This window comes from Diplotaxodon limnothrissa, linkage group LG2 (assembly GCF_057381915.1).
Source record: "Diplotaxodon limnothrissa isolate DT_005_m linkage group LG2, D_limnothrissa_male_GT1.1, whole genome shotgun sequence".
Taxonomy (NCBI): Eukaryota; Metazoa; Chordata; class Actinopteri; order Cichliformes; family Cichlidae; genus Diplotaxodon; species Diplotaxodon limnothrissa.
The window spans coordinates 26,308,508-26,328,067 of NC_140597.1; the positions used below are offsets into that span (position 1 = coordinate 26,308,508).

The window sequence follows — 19,560 nt, forward strand, 5'->3', positions numbered from 1 at the left end:
TTGCCTCAGTTTTCAATGAAAATGAAACTAGGTCAACAGATCAGTTTTCAAAGAATATATATCTTGAAAACTACTATGATGTATGAAGCTGAAGTTTCACAGCACTTATTATATAAAAAAACAAACAAATTGACATTAATAATGTGCCTAAAGCCTAATCTTCCCCCACCTCAGTTTCACTCGTCATTCTTTTCTATGAGTGCAAATGTCATAATTGATCCAGAGTGCCCAGAGTATCCTACACTTTAAAATGTGCAACCGAATCTAAAGTGGATGCAGAAACTAAGCTGAAAACACTTAGTATGCTGTTGCTACCAAAATTAGGTTAAAATTTCAACCCACTTCCATGCTTTCAAAAGCGCAAGCATATTTTGAAACCCTTGTTTACCCTTTGGAAATTACTATCAAATAAAAACAGTGATCAGATATGCAGAAGTCAACAAAATTTATGAGGCCAATACACATGCCCTTGGTAAATGCTTGGTCCAAAATATGCCTGTGATTAAGTGTAGACTGAAGAACATGTGGTGTTGTAAAACAGATTAATTAAATATGTTTAGAAACTCTGTGGCAAATGAGTGGGAGTTTTGTCAACACGGATATTAAAACAGAAGCGGAAATGATTTTTACCGCAAGCAGTGGATGATAACAGATCTGAGAAGATCTATGAAGGAGGATCACAATGTCACAAAGAGTGGGGTAAAACTACAAAAATCTTAATAAAGGGGTGTTTGAACAGTCCATCAATCCCAGTTATACCAATTACTACTGGTACAAGGTAGCCTGGATACATCGTCAGAAACATCAGCACATGCTCCATTCACACTTCACTTTTTTCCGTAATCTAAAGGTAGTTTTTCTTTGGCCTCACTGTTCATGCAGATGATGGACAATCCAAATACATGACGACATACCTCTGGTACAGCGTAATGGCCCACTAAAGGTTATGTAGATACTTGACACGTTAAAAAAATTTGACCTTTTGTATATCCTCAGGATCAAACAACAGTAGGAGTGAACAGGATGCAAAGAGTCAAGTACGGTACAGTTTGAGAGATTAAAGTAAGCTTGCTGTCTTTAATCACTTTAATACTATCTCCGTGTTGGAATGTCTTCATTTTAAAGTTTGACTTTTTCTAACTGCTACAATTTTGGTAATGAGTGTTTTTCTGTTTTAAAGAGCAACTTGACATTTTCAGTCACTGAGCTCCTTGACCCCATGAATGTGTGCACGGATCGATCTTCCTACTAATAGAAAAATAGAAAATTTGCTTTCATTTCCAGAAAACGTACCTAAACGAATTGATCGCCACCAAGGCAGTTGTTTGTACTCAGAAATACAAAGAACTCTGGGCAAAAAGAAAGCGGTTTAAATAAGGTGGCTTCTCTATACGTCTGTCCACTCTGTTCCTCGCGTTTTTCTACCACACAGATTAGGTCATTACGGTCTTCTCCTTTCCCCCTTTGTTTTCCTACTTTCCATCCCTCGCAAATGAGATCATTGCACTGATTTCATTCCAGCTGTTATGGGCTGAGGCCACATTCCAGCACACAGCCACAGATCACAGGCTTATACAGAGAGTCTCTCCCAGCTGTGTAATTCTTAACAGCTGCAGCGCAAGTTATGAGATTTGAGCAAGAACACCAGTCTTACTCAATTAAATCCCAATCCATGGTGGAAAAACGTTGAGCCACAGTATTAGTGATGGACTAATGTTGCTTGCATTGTATTGAGGGCATAACTGATCAAACCACAGAGATTTAATATGTGGCCTTTCTGAATGTTAGGTTGCTTTAACTTCTTAAACAAGTTTAAATTTGGAGGCTGAACGCCTGTGGCCCTCTGGGGACATCTAGTGGTTGCAAATAAATAGTACACAAAAAGGGTTATTTTTATGGTAAGTTTATAACCAGATTCCTCTTTTAACATTTACAGAAGAATAGAAGCCACAGTAAAAAAAATAGTTTAATGCAGTTTCTCTATATGAATCACACCCATCGCAGATTATTCTCTGGCAGATTTTCTTTGGCAGATTTTCTCACTAAACTACACACACAAAAAAAATTTCATTGACCGAGATGATTTTTTTTTAACCCTGTCGGTTTGATTTCAGAATTCTTTGTATATCATACACAAAAGAGAACTTTTTAAAGTAAATTCAACCACCAACAGTTATTGTCTGCACGTTTCTCCCTGACACTAAACAGAAGGTTACACAAAGATGAGGCTGTTCAACCTGGGCTATTCTGTCTGCCAAACCATTGAAACCACTGAATTTTCAGTCACGCAGGCCTTCCCTGCCCAATAACATACGTCACTAACCCTTGTCATCACATTCATGCTGTGATTGTTGTGTTGGCTGTTTACGAGTTAGATGAATGGGTTAGAGAAGTGAATATTGTAAAGATGTTGTAAATGCTGTCTTCAGGAAACATTTACAACATCATAAAGCTGTCAAGCTCCCATTGTTCCAGATTAGGAAATGATCAGGCGGCATTTTTTCCTGATTTAGCTGTAATGAAATCTCACTAAGCCAACATGTCTTACAGCCATACACTATGTGAACAGAACATCTTAATAATGCCATCATACAATGTCTGCAGTTACAGCTACTGAAACTGTAGACTTGTTTCCATAGAAATGTTTGAATTAGGTTGCTGCCTATTTTCTCTGATTGGGGTTTCGTTTTGTCAAGTCAGTCAGCGGCTGGGTCCCTCCCGGTGACTAAACAAATCATGATGGCTATGATGAATGTAAACAAAGCAAGAATGTACAGATTCTCCACAGGAAAGTACAGGGAGAGCTATTGAAACCCCATCAAGTACAATAAAACTGTTATTCTTCAGGACCTGATTTACACAGGTCACAGACCAAGAGATGGGTAAATCACAATTTGGACAAGTCCAACTTCTCAATTGCTAAAGAAAGAAGGTAGTTGTTTTAAAACTAATACTGTGTGTGTGTATGTGTGTGTGAGTGAATGTGCATGTGTGTGCATGTGTGTTGGGGGCTGTTCATTTTTTTGTTCTCCTCTTTTTTAATCCCCAGCTACCCGGTTTCATTCTGACTCCCTGGTTTCCCCCTGAAACCAGGAAGTGTCTTTTAATTTGTTTCAGTTTCCATTTGAAGATTTTGTTACAGTAGATATTATGTCATTACTTGACTGCTCTCTGTGACGTCTGAGAGAAATTTCTGTACCACAAATAAGCCTCGCATAGAAGTGGGATACCTAACCTATTAGGAAAACAGGTTGGGCATGCCCAACAGGTTAGCAAGTCATGACATCACAGTGACATAACAATAAATGGTGAGCTAATGTAGTGTTTGGTCCTGGAAATACTAATGAATAGGTTCTCCAGATTTAGTGTATTTCGCTTTTGTTGCATTACATTTGTTAAAAAATAAATCTACATACACAATTGCTTCTTACTGAAAAGTTGCTGTGGTTCAACTCTTTCACCATCGGAATGCACAAACATCAAATGTTTTGTCACCTGACATACATGCACATAGCAGAGCAGCCTGTCATGTCAAAAATATTCCAGCTACAAGTATGATCCAAAACAACTACAGCTGAGAGCAAATGACGAATCATGTCTTCAATGGGAATGTGCAAGGACTGGGTTTAATAATATGAATGTCAGCGACACAGTGCTTGAGGCTACCTAAGTATTTTTGTCTGAGGCCTTGGGAAGAAATGTGAGTACAGTAGATGCCTCCCCTGATGCCTGAAAGTGCCAAGAAGCACCAACGCCTATCCATATATGGACCATCATTGAAAAATTACATCTCAAGGGGGAAATGGATCCAAATTATTCCTTGTTTCCAAGGAAATAGAAATCAAAGTGATTTGAGTAAGAAGGCTTGTGGACCGTTGAAAATCATTTTGTGATCCAGGTGTGCCATGGTTTGCTTGGGCCTCCAAAATGATGACCTATGCTCCATCCTGTGCTAAAACTATGACGCCATCAGGTTCAGGCAAGTGGATCGTTTTTGTAGCTTGGTCTCAGTGTGCTAAAACATGCATGCTGCTGGTTTCAGAAAAACGTCAGCATGCACAGTTATTTCAGAACATAGAAATCAAATCTAAAATAAGTTACTTATCTTTGATTACTGCAATAAATAAATAAATAACCCTAATATTGCTTGCTGAATTGGACTGTGGTTACACAAGGTTAAAAGGATTAGTGCATCTGATTTTTGGCATGCAGTTTACTATATGAAGAAGCTATTTAAAAACTATTTGCTTAGTGGTTCAAAATTGCTGGTTCTATTTTTCTTACCATTTACTTCAGCTAGGTTTAATGTAGATTAAGTTTTAGCTGTTTAGCCACATTAATAATACAGTACAATTATCTGACAAATTTAAAGACAAGAGGGTACAGACACGTTAACAGCAGAGAATACAAAGTTGCAGTTCGATTCACTTGGTATGAGGAAATAGTGTGGCCAAAGGAAGGGGAATTTGGAAGTACTGATGATGAGGCTGTAAATTGCAGGAATTAGCCTGGCAGTAGCAACAGCCATTCAAAATATGTTTAATGTTCATTATTGTTTTGCAGAGGAAGAATGTAACCAGATTCCCTTATTGTTCACTTCTTGTACTGTTTTGAATTTTTTTATCCAAAAAGAACCAGTATTGGCCAATATAAGTTCACATGACAGAAAGAGGTTCCTTCTTTATATGTTTCTACTGTAACCTTAGACATGATAGAGGAAATCTGTTCTGAGCCATGACATGTTCCAAACTATACTTAAAATTAATCCTGGATAGGCCAACTTTGATAACTTAATAAAAATGCTCCTTAGTGTATTACGGTCCTGTATATGAATGTAAGGGGACCACTGTGGAAGCTCTGATGCTTTATTGCACAGAAAAAGTGCTTTGAATTTTAGCCCTATTCACTTACATTGAAACCACACTTCCCAGGAAGAATTCTCAAAGGCTCACTGTAACAAACCAGGTACCTGTCATTTAAACCAATGGTACTGATGGCTGTTCTAGTCACCTATATTCTAGATAACTGGTGACTGAGCTCTTAGTCTTTTTATAATATGAAAACACTTCATAAGCACATCTAAGTGCAAGACATCACAGTGTGATCAAGAGAAACATTATGTCTGTTTCCTCTGACTCTACTTAAACAGAGGGAAGACCTGTTTGCATGACTGTTGTTTTTTTGTGGACCCAAGCAAGCACTAAACGCAGATATTGTTGCACATTTCCTGCTTGTAAGTAAACTGAACTTTTCTCTAAGAGTCCATGCCCCTGACAGAACGATCGGGCCACAGAAATGGATTCAGTTGTCCAACGTTCTTTTGTTCAACATGAAGCTCAATTGGAAAGACATGAACAAATACTGCAACACATCTCTGGATAACAGGATGCCATGCTCCAAAGGCCGAGTTCACCAATGTCTAACCCAGTTTCACCCCAATCAAATCCCAGTTCTTCCTCTGTTGCTACTGTTTCTCCACCTCAGCTTACGACAAGTCTTCTCTGGTGAGTTGGAGAAAAGTGGTGGCGTCTTCACTCAGTGTTTTCTGGCATTTAGGTAGCAGAGCCATGCCTATTCATCTGACAGTGCTAAGCTCGCATTTTCTTGTAGAACTATTACAAGAACGCATGCTGCAGTGGGCACAGGTGGTCCTAAATTCTCACCCTGACCTGTCATATGTGGATTTTCTTTCCAAGTTCAGAAGTTTTTTCAACAAGGCATAGACTGTTTTCACTTCACCAAGATAAGAGAAGTTTTGCAGATTGATCCACTGATTTTTAGATTCTTGCAGTTGAAGCAGGATGTTTAACCATGTTAAATAGAAGCCTTACCTCAGATGTGAGGAAAATCCTTTCAGATTGGATTTTTGCATGGTTTATGACACAATATGGGGACTGAGTTTGCATCATAAGAACTCTCTGCCTCTTTGGAATTACTTATTTTGATGTGTATCACGATTGATGATCACATATGGGAGTATTGGTGCCCATGGGTCACAATTCTCAGGGAGCATTGCATTGGAGAGTTCCCAGCTCTGGTGGAGTTTCCACAGAGAAGCAAACTATGCTATGCCGCAAATAAGACAATGAATGAGGCCAACCCATGCAACTTGGCCTAACCCATCTCACCCCCACACCCTATATTGTCCTTCCTTTCAACCTGTTGCTACCGTGTTCACTAAAACCTGACCTGTACAACACCTATCACTTTGTCCCAATCAAAGAGTGAACTGGAAGGCTGCTTTCGACATTCACCTAGCTCAGTTTCAAGTTTCCAGTAATGCCATGTGGCCTCAATAACACACCTACAGTCTTCCAATTCTACTTAAATTGTTTTGTTTACAATAGCTCTGTTAGGTCCACCAAAAATCCTTCAGAACAAATTCTTTATTAAGGGAAAGAAATGTGAATTTTATGTTTATCCCGTTTCTTTCCTACGCCACATCATTGACATCATTGAATCAACACTGACCTGGCCAAGGTGCAGGCAGTAGTCGACTGGCCCGATCAGTCCACCCAGAAACAGCTCCAATAAGTTTTGCTAACTTTTATCACCTTCCTTACACTCGTTTCACCTCATCACCTCATCCAAATTTCCTTTTCTCATTGTTTCTCCCCAGCAGAACATAACTGTGATGTCTGTGACCAACAGCTCTTTATCGGGAAACTGAACTGGCCCTGGAAAAGTGGATACACAGGTTGGTGGGCACTGAGCATCCTTTCATTCTTTGGACAGATCATAAAAACCTCACCTACCTCAAAGCAGCCAAACACCTCAATGTCTGGCAAACTGGGTGAACTCTGTTCTTTACCCTTTTTAACTTAGTTATCACTTACAGATCCTGATCCTAGAATATAAGACCAGACCTGTCAGTTTTCATCCTCTGATTTTGCTTCTCTTACATAGGAGATTGAGTTCCTGTTGCCTTCTGACCTCATTGAAAGTGGGCCTGTCTATTGTAAGAAGGATCATGGATGTCAGGAGACATGGGAGAGGACTCCAGTCATTTTGGGATTCCCACCATTTGTATGGCATTACTAAGCACACTTGTGCGTCATCTTCAAATTACACTGCCTCTGCTCAAAAGGAGGGAAGACTTTCATTCAGGACATGATTGCTGAACTAACACCCCATAATCAGCTCCTGTCTGAACATTTGGCTTTGTTTTTGTCCATCTTCCAACTCCTGTACAAGAAATCCTGGTGTACTTTGGGAGAGAGTTTGGTGACAGCAATTATCTTCATTAGATTGTCGTTTTGTGGAGCTAAGCTTGCACTAAACAAAGAGTTTTGCACATTTCCTGCTTGTAAATAAACTTAACTTATATTCTAAGTCCCACATTTGAGTTCATTCAGTCTTTTTCCCTTATCACAGCTTCAATATTTAAAATAATAATACTTTCAATGCATTTCTTTAAAACTGGCATAGTGTCACAGTGGCTGTGTGTCTTGCAAATGCAGGACCCAAAACACGAGGAATAAACTATTAGGTGGTTTTATTAAAGTAAACTAAAGCACAAAAATAACATGAATAACAAACCCAGGAAAATCACATCTTTGACACAAGAACAGACTGCAAGGGAGGACACAAACATGAGGGAGAACAGAAGCCCACTTTAGGATGAGTATTTGTCAGACATGAGAGCAGCTTTTTCTTCCCCCTATAAACCTAACTTTTGTATTTGTCGTCAAGGTGACATAAGACGACTGTTAGGGTGGAGGCAGAAAAAAGTTGTTCAGAAGGTTGATAATGAGGTCTTTTTATTAGTTCTTTCACATTGTTATATATACAGTGCAGCCAACTAAAGCAAAATAAATTAGAAAAGTTTAAAGGAAAAAGATAACATTTCCATTTAAAGATCATCCTAACAAAATTGAAACAGCATTGTACTTCATGGGCAAACCCCCTTTAACAAGGGCCTCTGACACTATGGGCCACCTACATCATGACCTACCATACTGCCCCTCCAAGAGAGTGGCCTCCCACTCGTTGAAATAGCAGTTAAATACCACTTAAGGATTAAATAAATTAATAACGCTCAATCTGTCATTCAAATATAATGATGATAAGTTAACAGTTGGAACATTAGCAAAAATATTTTTAGAAAATGCCTCAATTCTGCAAATGTTTAAAACCAACAGATTCTTTAACCTCACCAAATGCCACCCCTCCTTCATCCTACACTTGGCACATTCCCTCCCAGGAACTTTACCATAAAAGGAGGCCAGAAATGGCTTTTGCTAGCTGGAGGTCAGGTGTAGTCTGGAGGGGAGGTGAGAAACAAAGTAGACACAAATCTTAAAATACTATGCAACTTTTTCCATGGATTTTAAAATAGTCTGTTTGCGAAATATACAGCAGTTAGATTAAAGGCACTGCGGGATGATTGGAGATCACAGGCTCCCTGTGACAATGACATTTTGTCATCATGCAGCTTATGTACTTCTGCTTGCGTTAATTCATAGATTAGCTAATAAAACTTCGGTTTTTTTGAGGGAAAATATTACAATTGTGTATTTGTATGTGACTAAGGAGGGGTTTTTTTTGTTTTGTTTTTAAAAAGTGAAAAAGTTAGGGTTCAAATTTGGTTTTATTATAAAAAAAAAAAAGGTCAAGCGGGGGGTGCTGGGAAGTGTTTTAATGCCGCAGATGAGGCGCCAAAACTGAAAGTGAAACTTTCGCGAGCAGCAAACGAGCAGGAGCTACGATTAACGGTGCTAGCAAAGACAAGATGATAATAAATAAAGGTTACACACGCTTACAACTACCGACACATTCACACTGATTGATGTTTAAGGTGCATCGTACCTGTTACTGCTTTGTTCAATGAGACACGACTGGGAGTGAGTAATGAATGGGTATATAGGTTTGTTTATTTGGACGCAGGGAAAGCGAATTTCCTCTGGACTTTTTCCCCTCCATCAGCACGACGAGGGGAAATTTGGCCATCAGCGATAAAAGGCACCCAAAATAACAGGATCTTCGTTAAGCGTGGAAGGTACTGACAAGGTAAGGTTGTTCTTTACAAATCTGTTGATATATATCTTAAAAACAAAAAAGGTTAATGTTAAATAATGACGTAATAATACAAAATAAGAGTGGTTATAAATTGCACAAGTATTATAGAAGTAGGTGTGGCTTGTTTAATATTTAAGCTCTTTGAGTTGACTGATTCCTTTTAGCATCACAAATGCTGCCGTTAATATCAACTTCTCTTTCCACAGAGTGTGTTATGACTTTATTTATCTAATCTTATTATTTATTTATTCAGGCAGTTGGACACTGATCAGAGTTGATGGCAGTGCATTTCTGCTATTGCAGTGGGTTATTACAAGTGCAGCTTTACTGCCATTTGTAAATACAGGTGTAATGTCTTTAAGCATGTGCATCCAAGAGCCTGTACTACTTTTATTGCATTTTTACTGACTTCCTTTGTGCCCTCTTCTTCCAATTTTTATTGATTTTTCATGATTACCTCCCTGTTCTGTCTTTTTTTTCACTCAGATGAAGTGGTTTGCTTTCAGCATCATCTGTGCAGTTTTCCAAATCAGTTACCAGAATCCAAAGCACTGGACTCTGTTGCCCAACAGTAAGTTTGATAGTTGGGAGAATCTGTCACCCTAAGTTTAAATGATTGATTCTTTTCAATCCCTTGAATGTGAATCTGTCTCCCGATAGTTCTGGTTTTGGAGGTGGATGGCACTTTGGCTGAGCAGAACCTGTTGTGTATGGAGTCGCCAGAGGAGCTCATTGGGAGTGCCAACCAGAGCCAAGAAATCTTTTGGAAGAAGAATGGAATAGATCAAGCTCAGAGGGGAAACTCATATCGAGTGCAGCTAGAGGAAAGCTTAGGGGGGGGCAACTACACCTGCCACAGTGAGGATGGATCTCTTCTCAATCATACTATTGTTCTCATCAAAGAAGATAAGAGCAAAAGGCGGAAGATACTAGTGAAAACTGACGAAGGTGTGTGCAAATTTGACACAAATTATACAGCTGAGAAAACTGGATACATTTTAAAGTATTTGTCTTGTGCTCTCTGAATCGTCTTGTTAGATTATCTCAAGTGCACGGCTCAAAATTACAGCGGCGAGTTCTACTGCTCCTGGACCTGGCACAGCAGCCGCAGTGGCAGAGTAGCATTTATCAAAGCTCATCGGTAAGCGCACGTTGTACTGCTGAAACACTTTCGGTTCTGCTCACCAATAACAACAATAAGTCATCATGTAGGAGCTGAGATTGCAGAAAGACATCCATAAACGCCCAGTTATGAAAGGAAACATGTTTGTGATTTTTAAAGGTCATGTACAGGGAACCGTATTCCATGTTTAAAAAAAGATATGATAATAATAATACAGCTGCAAATGTTTGTCCATGAGAATCTTGTACAACCACTTGACTAGAAAAGTAAAAAAAACATGCATTTCTACAGTGTTCCTGACAGCAACGCAAAGTGCTCTGTCGATACCAGCGGCCAGTGGACGTGCTCCTCAGGTTACGGCAACTTCAGCTGTACCTTGAGCGACAACAGGATCTCCTGCCTGGACAAACAGCATTGCCCTTACGCCGAGGAGAGCAAGCAGATCTGCGTCACTGTGTTCGTGTTGAGCCAGCACTTTCTGTTGGAGGAATATTTTCAGCGCTTTTACTTGTCAGAGATTGGTGAGAATTCTTTGGAGGAAGCTTCCTCTTTTATGGCTTTTCATTGTTTTGGTCTTACTCTGGTGTTTTGCTTCCGTCTTAAACAGTGAAACCTGACAAGGTGGAGATTGCTCAAGTCAACACCACAGTGATACAGTGGAGTTACCCGAGCTCCTGGAGCAGCCCCTACTCCTACTTCCCTCTCACCTTCCAGATTGCACAGCTCAAGGATGGTTGTGAGAGCTGTGACAACCCTTGCAACAACTATCAAGTAAGTGCCATTTACAGACTGTAAATATTTCCAGAGGAAGAAATGAATATAATGATACACCATATGTGTTAATTGATATGATACAGTGCATGAAGGGTACATGTATAAATGCGTTGGGGTTTTTTTTGTTTGTTTTTTTTAATTTCAGGCTTTGACGCTCCACTCTACAGACACTTTTCAGTTCAAAGTGAAGCAAAGGGCTAAGGCTGTGTGCGTCAGAGCAAAAGATGCTTTCTCTTTCTCACAATGGAGCGAGTGGAGCCATAAAAGGTTGGTGCCACTCAGTACTGTAACATGGGACACTCGGCATCCGTTTCTTCTGTAAATCTTGCAAGCCACACGTTTTTCCCCATAGGTTGTGATCACATGTCAGAGTGCCGACTGCGTGTTGTCTCTTGGCCTTGTCATTTCCACTTTTTACATAACTCACCGATGGCTGTGGTGTGTTTTTGAGCCTTAAACTTCAGTCTGTCACAGTGCCAAATGATTCTTTTATTTCTTTTCTGTTTACAGGCTGAGGAACCACAGGAAGAAGAGGAACAAGCACCTGAACAAACGAATATAAAAGAGGAGAATCGTGGCGCTTTATATATTTATTTTACAGAATAATTTTTTTTATTTATTTTTTTTGTAATTTCTAATTGTGCAAGTAAATAAAGTTGAGTTTTGCTAAGCTTGGACTTTTTGTCACCTGTCTGTTGCATAATATTGGTGAAACCAAATATAAGCTACCAATCAAATTAACACATCACCCAGATTTCAGACATAATCAGGAGACACTATAGAAGTCATTCAAGAAATGACTGTAGCACTGTTTTCCTATCAGCTTTCAGAAAGGTCAGTGATGTAATATTAAACCCCATTTTGCAGAGAACAATGTTTGAATAACACATGTAGATGGAAATCAGGTGCACAGAATTTCTGTCCTTTCCCTAACCAGTTAGGTGAGAGTGTAGTTTTTGGTAGAAACTCCTCTTTGCTCTGGGACAAAAAACAGAAGTTTCATTAAAACAATTGTTATTAGTCAAGATCTGGCACCTGTGGTTTCCTATATGTGCTTCTTGCAAGGACACTTTTTTTTTTTTTTTTTTTTTTTTTTTTTTTTTTTTGTGTCATGTTTGCTTTCTTTTTTTTTTTTTTTTCTATCAATTGCCTTCTCCATGGTTATATTACAAAATTATAATTTCAGATTAAATCATCACGCATCTGCTTTATACTGAACTAGCTGGCAGCTCTGACTTTTCCATGGGATTCTCTAAAGGACAATACTTTTCTGTAAGGTCAATATATAAACAATTTCTGCCAGTATTGATATATTAGTAGAGCAGCATTTTCCCTTAGCTAAATACAGTAATATCAAAACTGAGCTCAGAGTTCCTCAGCATGCTTGGTTTCGAACACCCCTATAAGAGGAAGCGCACATGTGATAATGTAAGCTTAGTCAAACAGCTCGGCAGTGACCTTTAAACAAAGGAATTGTCAATGTGATTAAAACTATTAGTCAACACAATCTGGCATTTTCCTTTGCCAGTAACTCTTCTTCACAGTGACATTGGCACATCGCTACAAGCATGACTGGTTAACAGCCTAGCGCTGGTGGCAGTAATGTTTACCCTACACACTTTTTTTATATAGTTGAGGACAAAAACAGTGCCAGGCCTGAAAAAAGAATAATCCACAGTAGATGAGCAGTATCTGAAAGCCATGTCCTTAAGAAAAGGGGGGGGGGACATGCATGTGGTCCTTAAGTTTCAAATGAGACTCATCGGAAATGTTCTCAGTGGAAGGGTGACTGCCAAAAAGTCATTCTTAATGAAGAGAAACAAGGAGTAAAAGGCTGAGGTATGCCAAATTACACAAGTATTGAACTGAAAAGCATGCAGTGGCGCACTATCAGTCATGGATTGGCCTCCTCAGAGCCTGGATCTCAAATTTATTGAAACAGTGTAAGATAAACTGGACAAACAGCATAAAAGGCAGCCAACATCCAATAAAGATCTTTGAATGTCCTTCAAGAAGCATGGAGAACTCTTCCTAAAAACTACTTCAATGACATAAAAGGTTGCCTAAGAGAGTTCAGGCTGTGTTGAAGAATAAAGGTGTCCATACCAAATATCAAGCTCGTTAGAATTCCACAAAATATATTATTGCCCGATATGCTGTGTTTCCATTTATGTGTCCAAATGTCTGAATAAATTGTTGAAACTACTTCCCATTTTCCAAGCAAAATAGAAAGAAATGAGAGATGGTTCAAGACTTTTCCAAAGCAATATAGCTATAAAGAATTCTGTGTTTAATACTGTGTAATGTTCACCTGTAGTTATAACCTCTCCTATGAAACTATCTTATGCAGTTATAATAGTTTGCAATACCAGTACCCAGTCACTGATGCCCACTAGGACTTTCTTGGCAAATATATTGATAAAAAATATTATTCTCAAACACTATTTAATATGTCAAATGTTGATGTTAAAAAAATAGCTTTTAGCTTATTTAATCCCCGTTATACAATGAAAAGGGCACGCAAACACACTTTAGTGTCTTGTGGCGCTAAAAAGTTCAGTTCAGCAGTTCACTAAATTAATGTTTACTGGTATTGGTGTGTGTGTGTGTGTGTGTGTGTGTGTGTGTGTGTGTGTGTGTGTGTGTGTGTGTGTGTGTGTGTGTGTGTGTGTGTAAAGGGTCCTAACAACCTGAAACTCCAGTCTAATTGTTAATGAAGTATCATTTAGGACCAAATTTCCATGTCACATGCAAGAAAAGTCCAAATAAACAACATCAGACCTAGTGAATCATAAGCGACTCTTGTGTGCATTGGTCTGTAGGTTATGGTTGTTTGTCGCGAGGCCGTGGTAGCTGTCGCGAAGCTGTGGTGGCTGCTCTGTTCACTTCCCCCATCTTAAAAAAGCAGAAGAGGTTAAGTGACATAATGACTTTCGGGGCGAAATACCAAACAAAAAAAAAAAGATATGACAGTCCTGATCTACGTTTTAGTTGTCTGCATGTGACAGAGAGTATTTGTTACATTTTTGAGAAATGTTTCAACTTTTATGCTTATGAAAAAGTAAAAGAATACTATGATTTATCTTAAATTTTTCATTTTTAAAAGTGGAAATCTTCTTTAAAAAGCTTCTTTAAAAACACTAAATCGGTATCTTAGGGTTATAGTAGATAGGCCTCTGAGGTCAAATGAGACTTTATGAATGCTATGACATGATCTTTTGATAAGTGATTAAATTAGATCCTCACTGGTTGCAATAACACTTTTACTGGCAGTTAATCCATTAGTTATTCTTTGATTGATGTAAACCATCAGAAAATTATTAAAAACAAAGGCTAATTGTGATTTACCCACGCTAACGCTGACATCTTACCACTGACATCTTTCTAATCTAGTCAGACCACAAACCAAAGATTTTAATTGACTTGCATAAAGAACAAAATATCAAATCTGCACACTGGACTTCAATATATCATCGAAACAATCTTGTGTTTTCAGCTTTAGTTTATAGTAGGTGTAATTTAAAGGAGACGTCTGTGAGGAATTATAACATTTGCAGCGAACATGACCTCAGCTCCAATCTAACCACAATGCTGAATGCATCATGTGTTACATTAGCCACGTGGTCTGACTGGAACAGCATACAGTGTGTCTCTGATTAATGTAGGTCAAAGGGCATGAATGAAATCAATTTGTATGTTTCACAGCTGTCAGTACGGTAAATACAATACTGTTGGTTGTGACTAAAGACAAATAGAATACTTGGTTCTGACATAGTCAGTTTCTTACAGTTTCTTCTAAACCAAGTAAAGATAGTTTCTGTCTCAGTTTCAGTGTATGGATGGATTCTTGTGCAGAGCTGGTAGAGTTTGATTTATATGCAGTTTAAATAATTGTCTCACCTGTCGGAAAACATGAAGGGCACAGCCTGATACCCACTAGAGAGTCACTGTTCTTTGCTTCCACTTAGTTCTACTTTTGACATTTTTATATACATGTATTTATGTGTATACATGTGATGTGTGATGTGATGTGTCACTTACGCCTAGTCTTTAAAAAAAATTAAAAATTGCTTAAGTTGTCTCTGTGGGGTTTACACTGTGGCCAACATATCCACGGAAATGGGTTTCTATAAGCAAAATGAGGAATGATTATGACTTCTATAAGACAAGGTCATCCTTACTGAGCCCATCAATAGCAATTGGGGAGAGGGGGGGGGGGGGGGGGGGGGGGGTGATATTTCAAGGCCAAGGTCATGTTTTGGTACACTGAGTGTATATTGTGTGCACATAAAAATATTGTTTCTTTCTATATTTTGAACAGTTTAACTTTTAAACACTTGGTTTAAATACACAACGGGATTAGATTAGATTAGATTAGAATTGCTTTCATTCATCGCTGCCGTCTTACTGACCTTATCCACTCATTTCCTGACTATGACAATCATGGTACAGAAATGCAGCCACATGGACATGCTATGCAAGTGCTGCTGAGACTTGATGGCCCTCTTGCGTCGTGTGATGTCTTTTTTACCCCACTAGATGGCAACATTGCACCTGATACGTGTGCTTTTCATAGGTCTTGACCTGAAATGAAACGAGACTGGGGATTGCTAGAGATATGTAGCCTAAAGGACTGAAAAATGTACAGCACTCATTTTTCATCACAGCAGTTTATTAAATTTCTAGTCAATATTTGCTGACGCTATAAAAGCACTTTAGGAACAACAATTATACTTGTTTTTTCCTTTCATGTTTTATGCTGATATTAAAATGGATCGAGTCTACTGGTGGCTTGACACGTTTTAAAAGGCAAACACCTATATTTGTCCACTTTATGTCGACTGGAGAGCATATTGTAAGACATACGCTCCGCTCTCATAAGCATATGCCCTGATTTTACAACTAGTGATTTTTACGAGTCTTCCGTTCAATCAGGCCATTATTATCATCAGCCCAACCTTTTTGATTTACAGGAACATCTGGCTGTACAAGAGACGGACTGCAGCGCCTACAACTCCTTTCTCATCAGTTACTTCAAAACGTCTAAATCACGCAGGGAATTTTAATAGCCTTCCCATATGTGGACACTTGAACATGAGTCCTCGTCAAGTGTCCTATACGCACACACATATGCAGACGCACCTTTACATCATTTAAATGGCGTGCGCATTCCTGTTTGCGAGTAAGGACCTGAGATATTTTGCAAACCTTACGTCCGGGTGCCAAGGAGTTAGTAAATCGCGGTATTAGCATGGCTGGGAGATCGGGGCCCAGACTGACATGCCTGTTTTTGGATACTGGGACAGTGATATTTGGGGTAACCGTGTGCGTTGGTGTTTGGGGATATAAATATACGCCACCCCGGAGGCCTCCGGTGTTCGCGCGGGCCTGCATGCCGACCAAGGCAGACAGATCACTTTGAGGGAGCCACAATCAAACAAATGTGCTGAAGGATAGATATGAACTTGTGCGTGCGTGTGTGTGTGTGTGTGTGTGTGTGTGTGTGTGTGTGTGTGTGTGCGCAAAAAAAAAAAAATCGTGAGAGACTTTTTTATCACTATTTATTGTGTCGTGTACTCACGTGGTAGGGTGCTCATATTTCTCCTCCCACAGCAGGAGACATAAATAAACAGCTACAGAAAATGATGAGATGATTGCCGCGGGTTTGGTGTCTAACCTTGACCGTTTATGGCATTTCTCGGCGGTTTGCTGGTCGCTTATTATGCCGAAAGGTCACTCAAAAAGTAATAGTTAAAAACAAAGTAAAACTTGTTTGGGGTTATTAGAGTGCCAAAATATATAACCTCATAATTCCAAATAGTCTGTATTTTGTTTTAATTATACGTGAGCTTTTTTCCCTGAGCCCGCAACCGCCAGCATCAACGTGTCAGACTCTTTCATTTGAGCCGTTTTTTGATAAAATCTTAATTTTCAGATATAGCCTCCTGATAAAAACAACAAAACCAAACGACTCTTTCATCCTTTCCATTTCATTATAATTAAGCAAACAGTACTTAGTGAGCAGATGCCTCCCCCGGACAATTCAATTTGACAATTTAGAAATGACTCTAATGATCGGAGGAAAACCAGGACTGGCGAGCAAAGTGGGGAGAGCTGCAGCAGCATCCTCATTTCCTGCTAGAGCTGCTGGATTTGTTCGTCCGGTCTTCATGCATGTGGGCTCACCGCGCAGTTTCATGGCTCCGTGAGCAACCATGCAAATTTTTTGTCACACTTTTTTTCTTCATCTCTTTTTTTGTGCTGTTATTGTTTGTGAGCAGTTGCTTTTGAGTGACTGCAAATTTCTTTTTGGGCAGCAGGACGCAGAACAGTTTAGCTGTAATCCTCATATTTATGTTGGATTCAGCATTTAGTCCCGCAAGATTTATGTAATGCATCTAATCAAAGCTAATTTCAAACCACCGGGCTGTAACACAAAATTGTGCGCAGCGGCTGCCAGGCTCTGTTTTTTCTTTTTTCTTTTTTTCCTTTGGTGCGCTGAAACTTTGTTAAGCCCATAATCTGCCGGAGTTGATACTCTGAATGAACACTTGGACTTCTCCGTGCAGTTGATTCCGAATCTCGTGTGAAAACAACAAGACGGAGCTTCAGTTAAAAAAAAAATACAAATAAATGTTTGAATAAAGTCACAGCACACGCGTGCAGAATGTGGACAATTAAAATATTGGTTTTTTGGTTGTTTGATGTTGAATTAATCTGAGACATATACGCATAAATCTGCGCGCAGATGGTGAGTGCTTCTCGGATTGTTTCACTCCACTAGTGCATGCTTTGTCACATAATAACGAGACAAAAACGAAAAAAATGTTTGTATATGATCCTCATTAGAACATTTAATCAGAATCTGTTTGGGCTTTTTGCAGATGGATGCGGGGATATTTCGTGGCGTGCAGTTTCTCTTGCTCTTCTCTTTGCTCACAGACGGAAAACTATATGGATCAAACTAACTTCCTCCCTGGAGCTGGTGTTTGATTGCCATGAACATATTAACTGTCAGCTCTAAACACTAAACACAAAAAAGATTTAACACGCACACATCACGCACGCACAGAGAGAGAGGGAGAGCGCGCGCAAAGCTTCAGGCTAAGTGGCTGGGGCGGGACAGTGCGCGGAGCGAGGCGGGGACAGAAGGCAGGCGGGCGGGCAACGTGGTGGTCGGGTTGGTGGACAGATGATTGTCCGCGTTATTAACTATGTTTGAGGCGTGCAGACCACGCCTCCTTCACCTACTAGTCCTCCCCTTTGCGTGCAGACCACGCCTCCTTCACCTACTAGTCCTCTCTCCTGTTTGGCATCCCAGAGATGGTCCAAAGTGATTCCTCAGGGAAGGAAAAAGAGCGTAAATCACCCGAGCGGGAGATGAGGAGGAGTTGAGCCGCTGCTGCCCGGGACTGCCGCTTAATTGCGCGTAATCTTCCGTTTCATTCATCTGAGCTGAGAGAGAGAGGAGGGGAAGACTTTGTAAATAAGGAAACGGAGCTAAGGAAAGCGAAACGCGTTTTCATCTCCTCGTTTTTCGTTTTCTCTTTGGACTGTTTGTTTGCAAAGAAAAAAAAGAAAAGAGAGAGAAAGAGGGGGAAACTGACATTTTTGCTCGCGTTTATGTCAGCTGCACCTTGATCCCGGGGACTGTCGCCAACTCAGTGCAGCCTCTCATCCTGCGCTTCCCCCCTCTTTCATCGTTTCTCACGCTGTTCATCTTCACACAGCTGCTGCTTCCCCACTCCGTTTTCCTTCTGGAGTCGCTGACACGAGGTGCAGCTAACCTCGGATGCTGACAGCTCCCGGCCTCCCTTTATTCTTTCTTTCTTTTTTTTCCCTTCCACATGTCGCATCTTTTGTTTACTTTGAGAAACACGCCGCAACTAAACGCCGAGTGAAACAGACCACGCTACTTTGCTCGTTCTGACAGCGCGATCAAACAGACAAGCAAGAGGAGGGGAGGCAGGAGGGGAAAAGAAGAAGAAGAAGAGAGAGAGTGAAAGGAGGGAGCCGAGGAGAGGAGGAGAGAGAGAGGGGGGAGAGAGTGAGTGAGAGATAGAGACAGTGTGAAGGTGCGTTTTGATGTTTGGCATCCACGAGAGCATCCAGAGGAGTGGGAGTAGTATGAAAGAAGAGCCCATGGTGGCCGGGATGAACGCGGTTCGGACATGGATGCAGGGCGCCGGGGTGCTGGACGCCAACACAGCCGCCCAGAGGTGAGCCCAAGGCGGCCTTGGCGGTGCGCTGACTGCGGGGCGTGGAGACCGGGGATATGGGGGGGAGAAAAGCCGCTCAGATCTGCGGTGTTAAAGACGGGAGAGCGGCTGCATCACTTGGGGCAGCACGAGTCCCCAGAGGACGCAGTTGTGGGATAATCACCGCTCCCCCTCCAGGCATTTCAAGCCCTTTTCCCCTCATTTTTCTCTTTCTTTTTTCTTTTTTTTTTAGCTCAAAGTCCGACTTACTAAAATATTGTATGTGCCTCGAAGTTTTTTATTTAACGGATTTCAGGAAGAAGGGGCTGTAACAGTGACTAAAACTCCAGGGCGAGCGGGGTTTAAATGTTCCCTCAGCATAACTTTAGTTTGAAAAAGTGAGCGCTGAGTTTTGCTTAGACTTTTCAGCTCACTTTGTTGTTTACT

The 19,560-nt window shown here is 40.2% G+C and overlaps 2 protein-coding genes across 2 annotated transcripts in view; both read left to right on the plus strand.

The window, feature by feature from the left end:
- Positions 1-8,976: 8,976 nt before the first annotated feature.
- Positions 8,977-11,477, plus strand: il12ba (interleukin 12Ba). The gene is made up of 8 exons (XM_085369165.1): positions 8,977-9,009; positions 9,505-9,589; positions 9,679-9,966; positions 10,057-10,159; positions 10,433-10,662; positions 10,749-10,912; positions 11,061-11,182; positions 11,426-11,477. Exons 2-8 carry the CDS (start codon positions 9,505-9,507, stop codon positions 11,475-11,477), a joined length of 1,044 nt encoding a protein of 347 aa, XP_085225291.1. The 5' UTR covers positions 8,977-9,009.
- A 7,490-nt stretch (positions 11,478-18,967) lies between these two features.
- ebf1a (EBF transcription factor 1a) overlaps positions 18,968-19,560 on the plus strand; it is a 50,632-nt gene continuing 50,039 nt past the window's right edge. The window contains exon 1 of the mRNA XM_085364226.1: positions 18,968-19,134. Within this exon, the coding sequence (XP_085220352.1) occupies positions 19,001-19,134 (134 nt within the window). The 5' untranslated portion in view covers positions 18,968-19,000. The remainder of the gene's footprint in view (positions 19,135-19,560) is intronic.

Bases quoted from the DNA above. Each gene is read 5' to 3' on its own strand.
- il12ba (XM_085369165.1), top strand. From the start codon at position 9,505: ATGAAGTGGTTTGCTTTCAGCATCATCTGTGCAGTTTTCCAAATCAGT. The intron at 10,160-10,432 runs GTAAGCGCACGT...GCATTTCTACAG, and splicing joins GCATTTATCAAAGCTCATCG to TGTTCCTGACAGCAACGCAA. The intron at 10,663-10,748 runs GTGAGAATTCTT...CGTCTTAAACAG, and splicing joins CTTTTACTTGTCAGAGATTG to TGAAACCTGACAAGGTGGAG.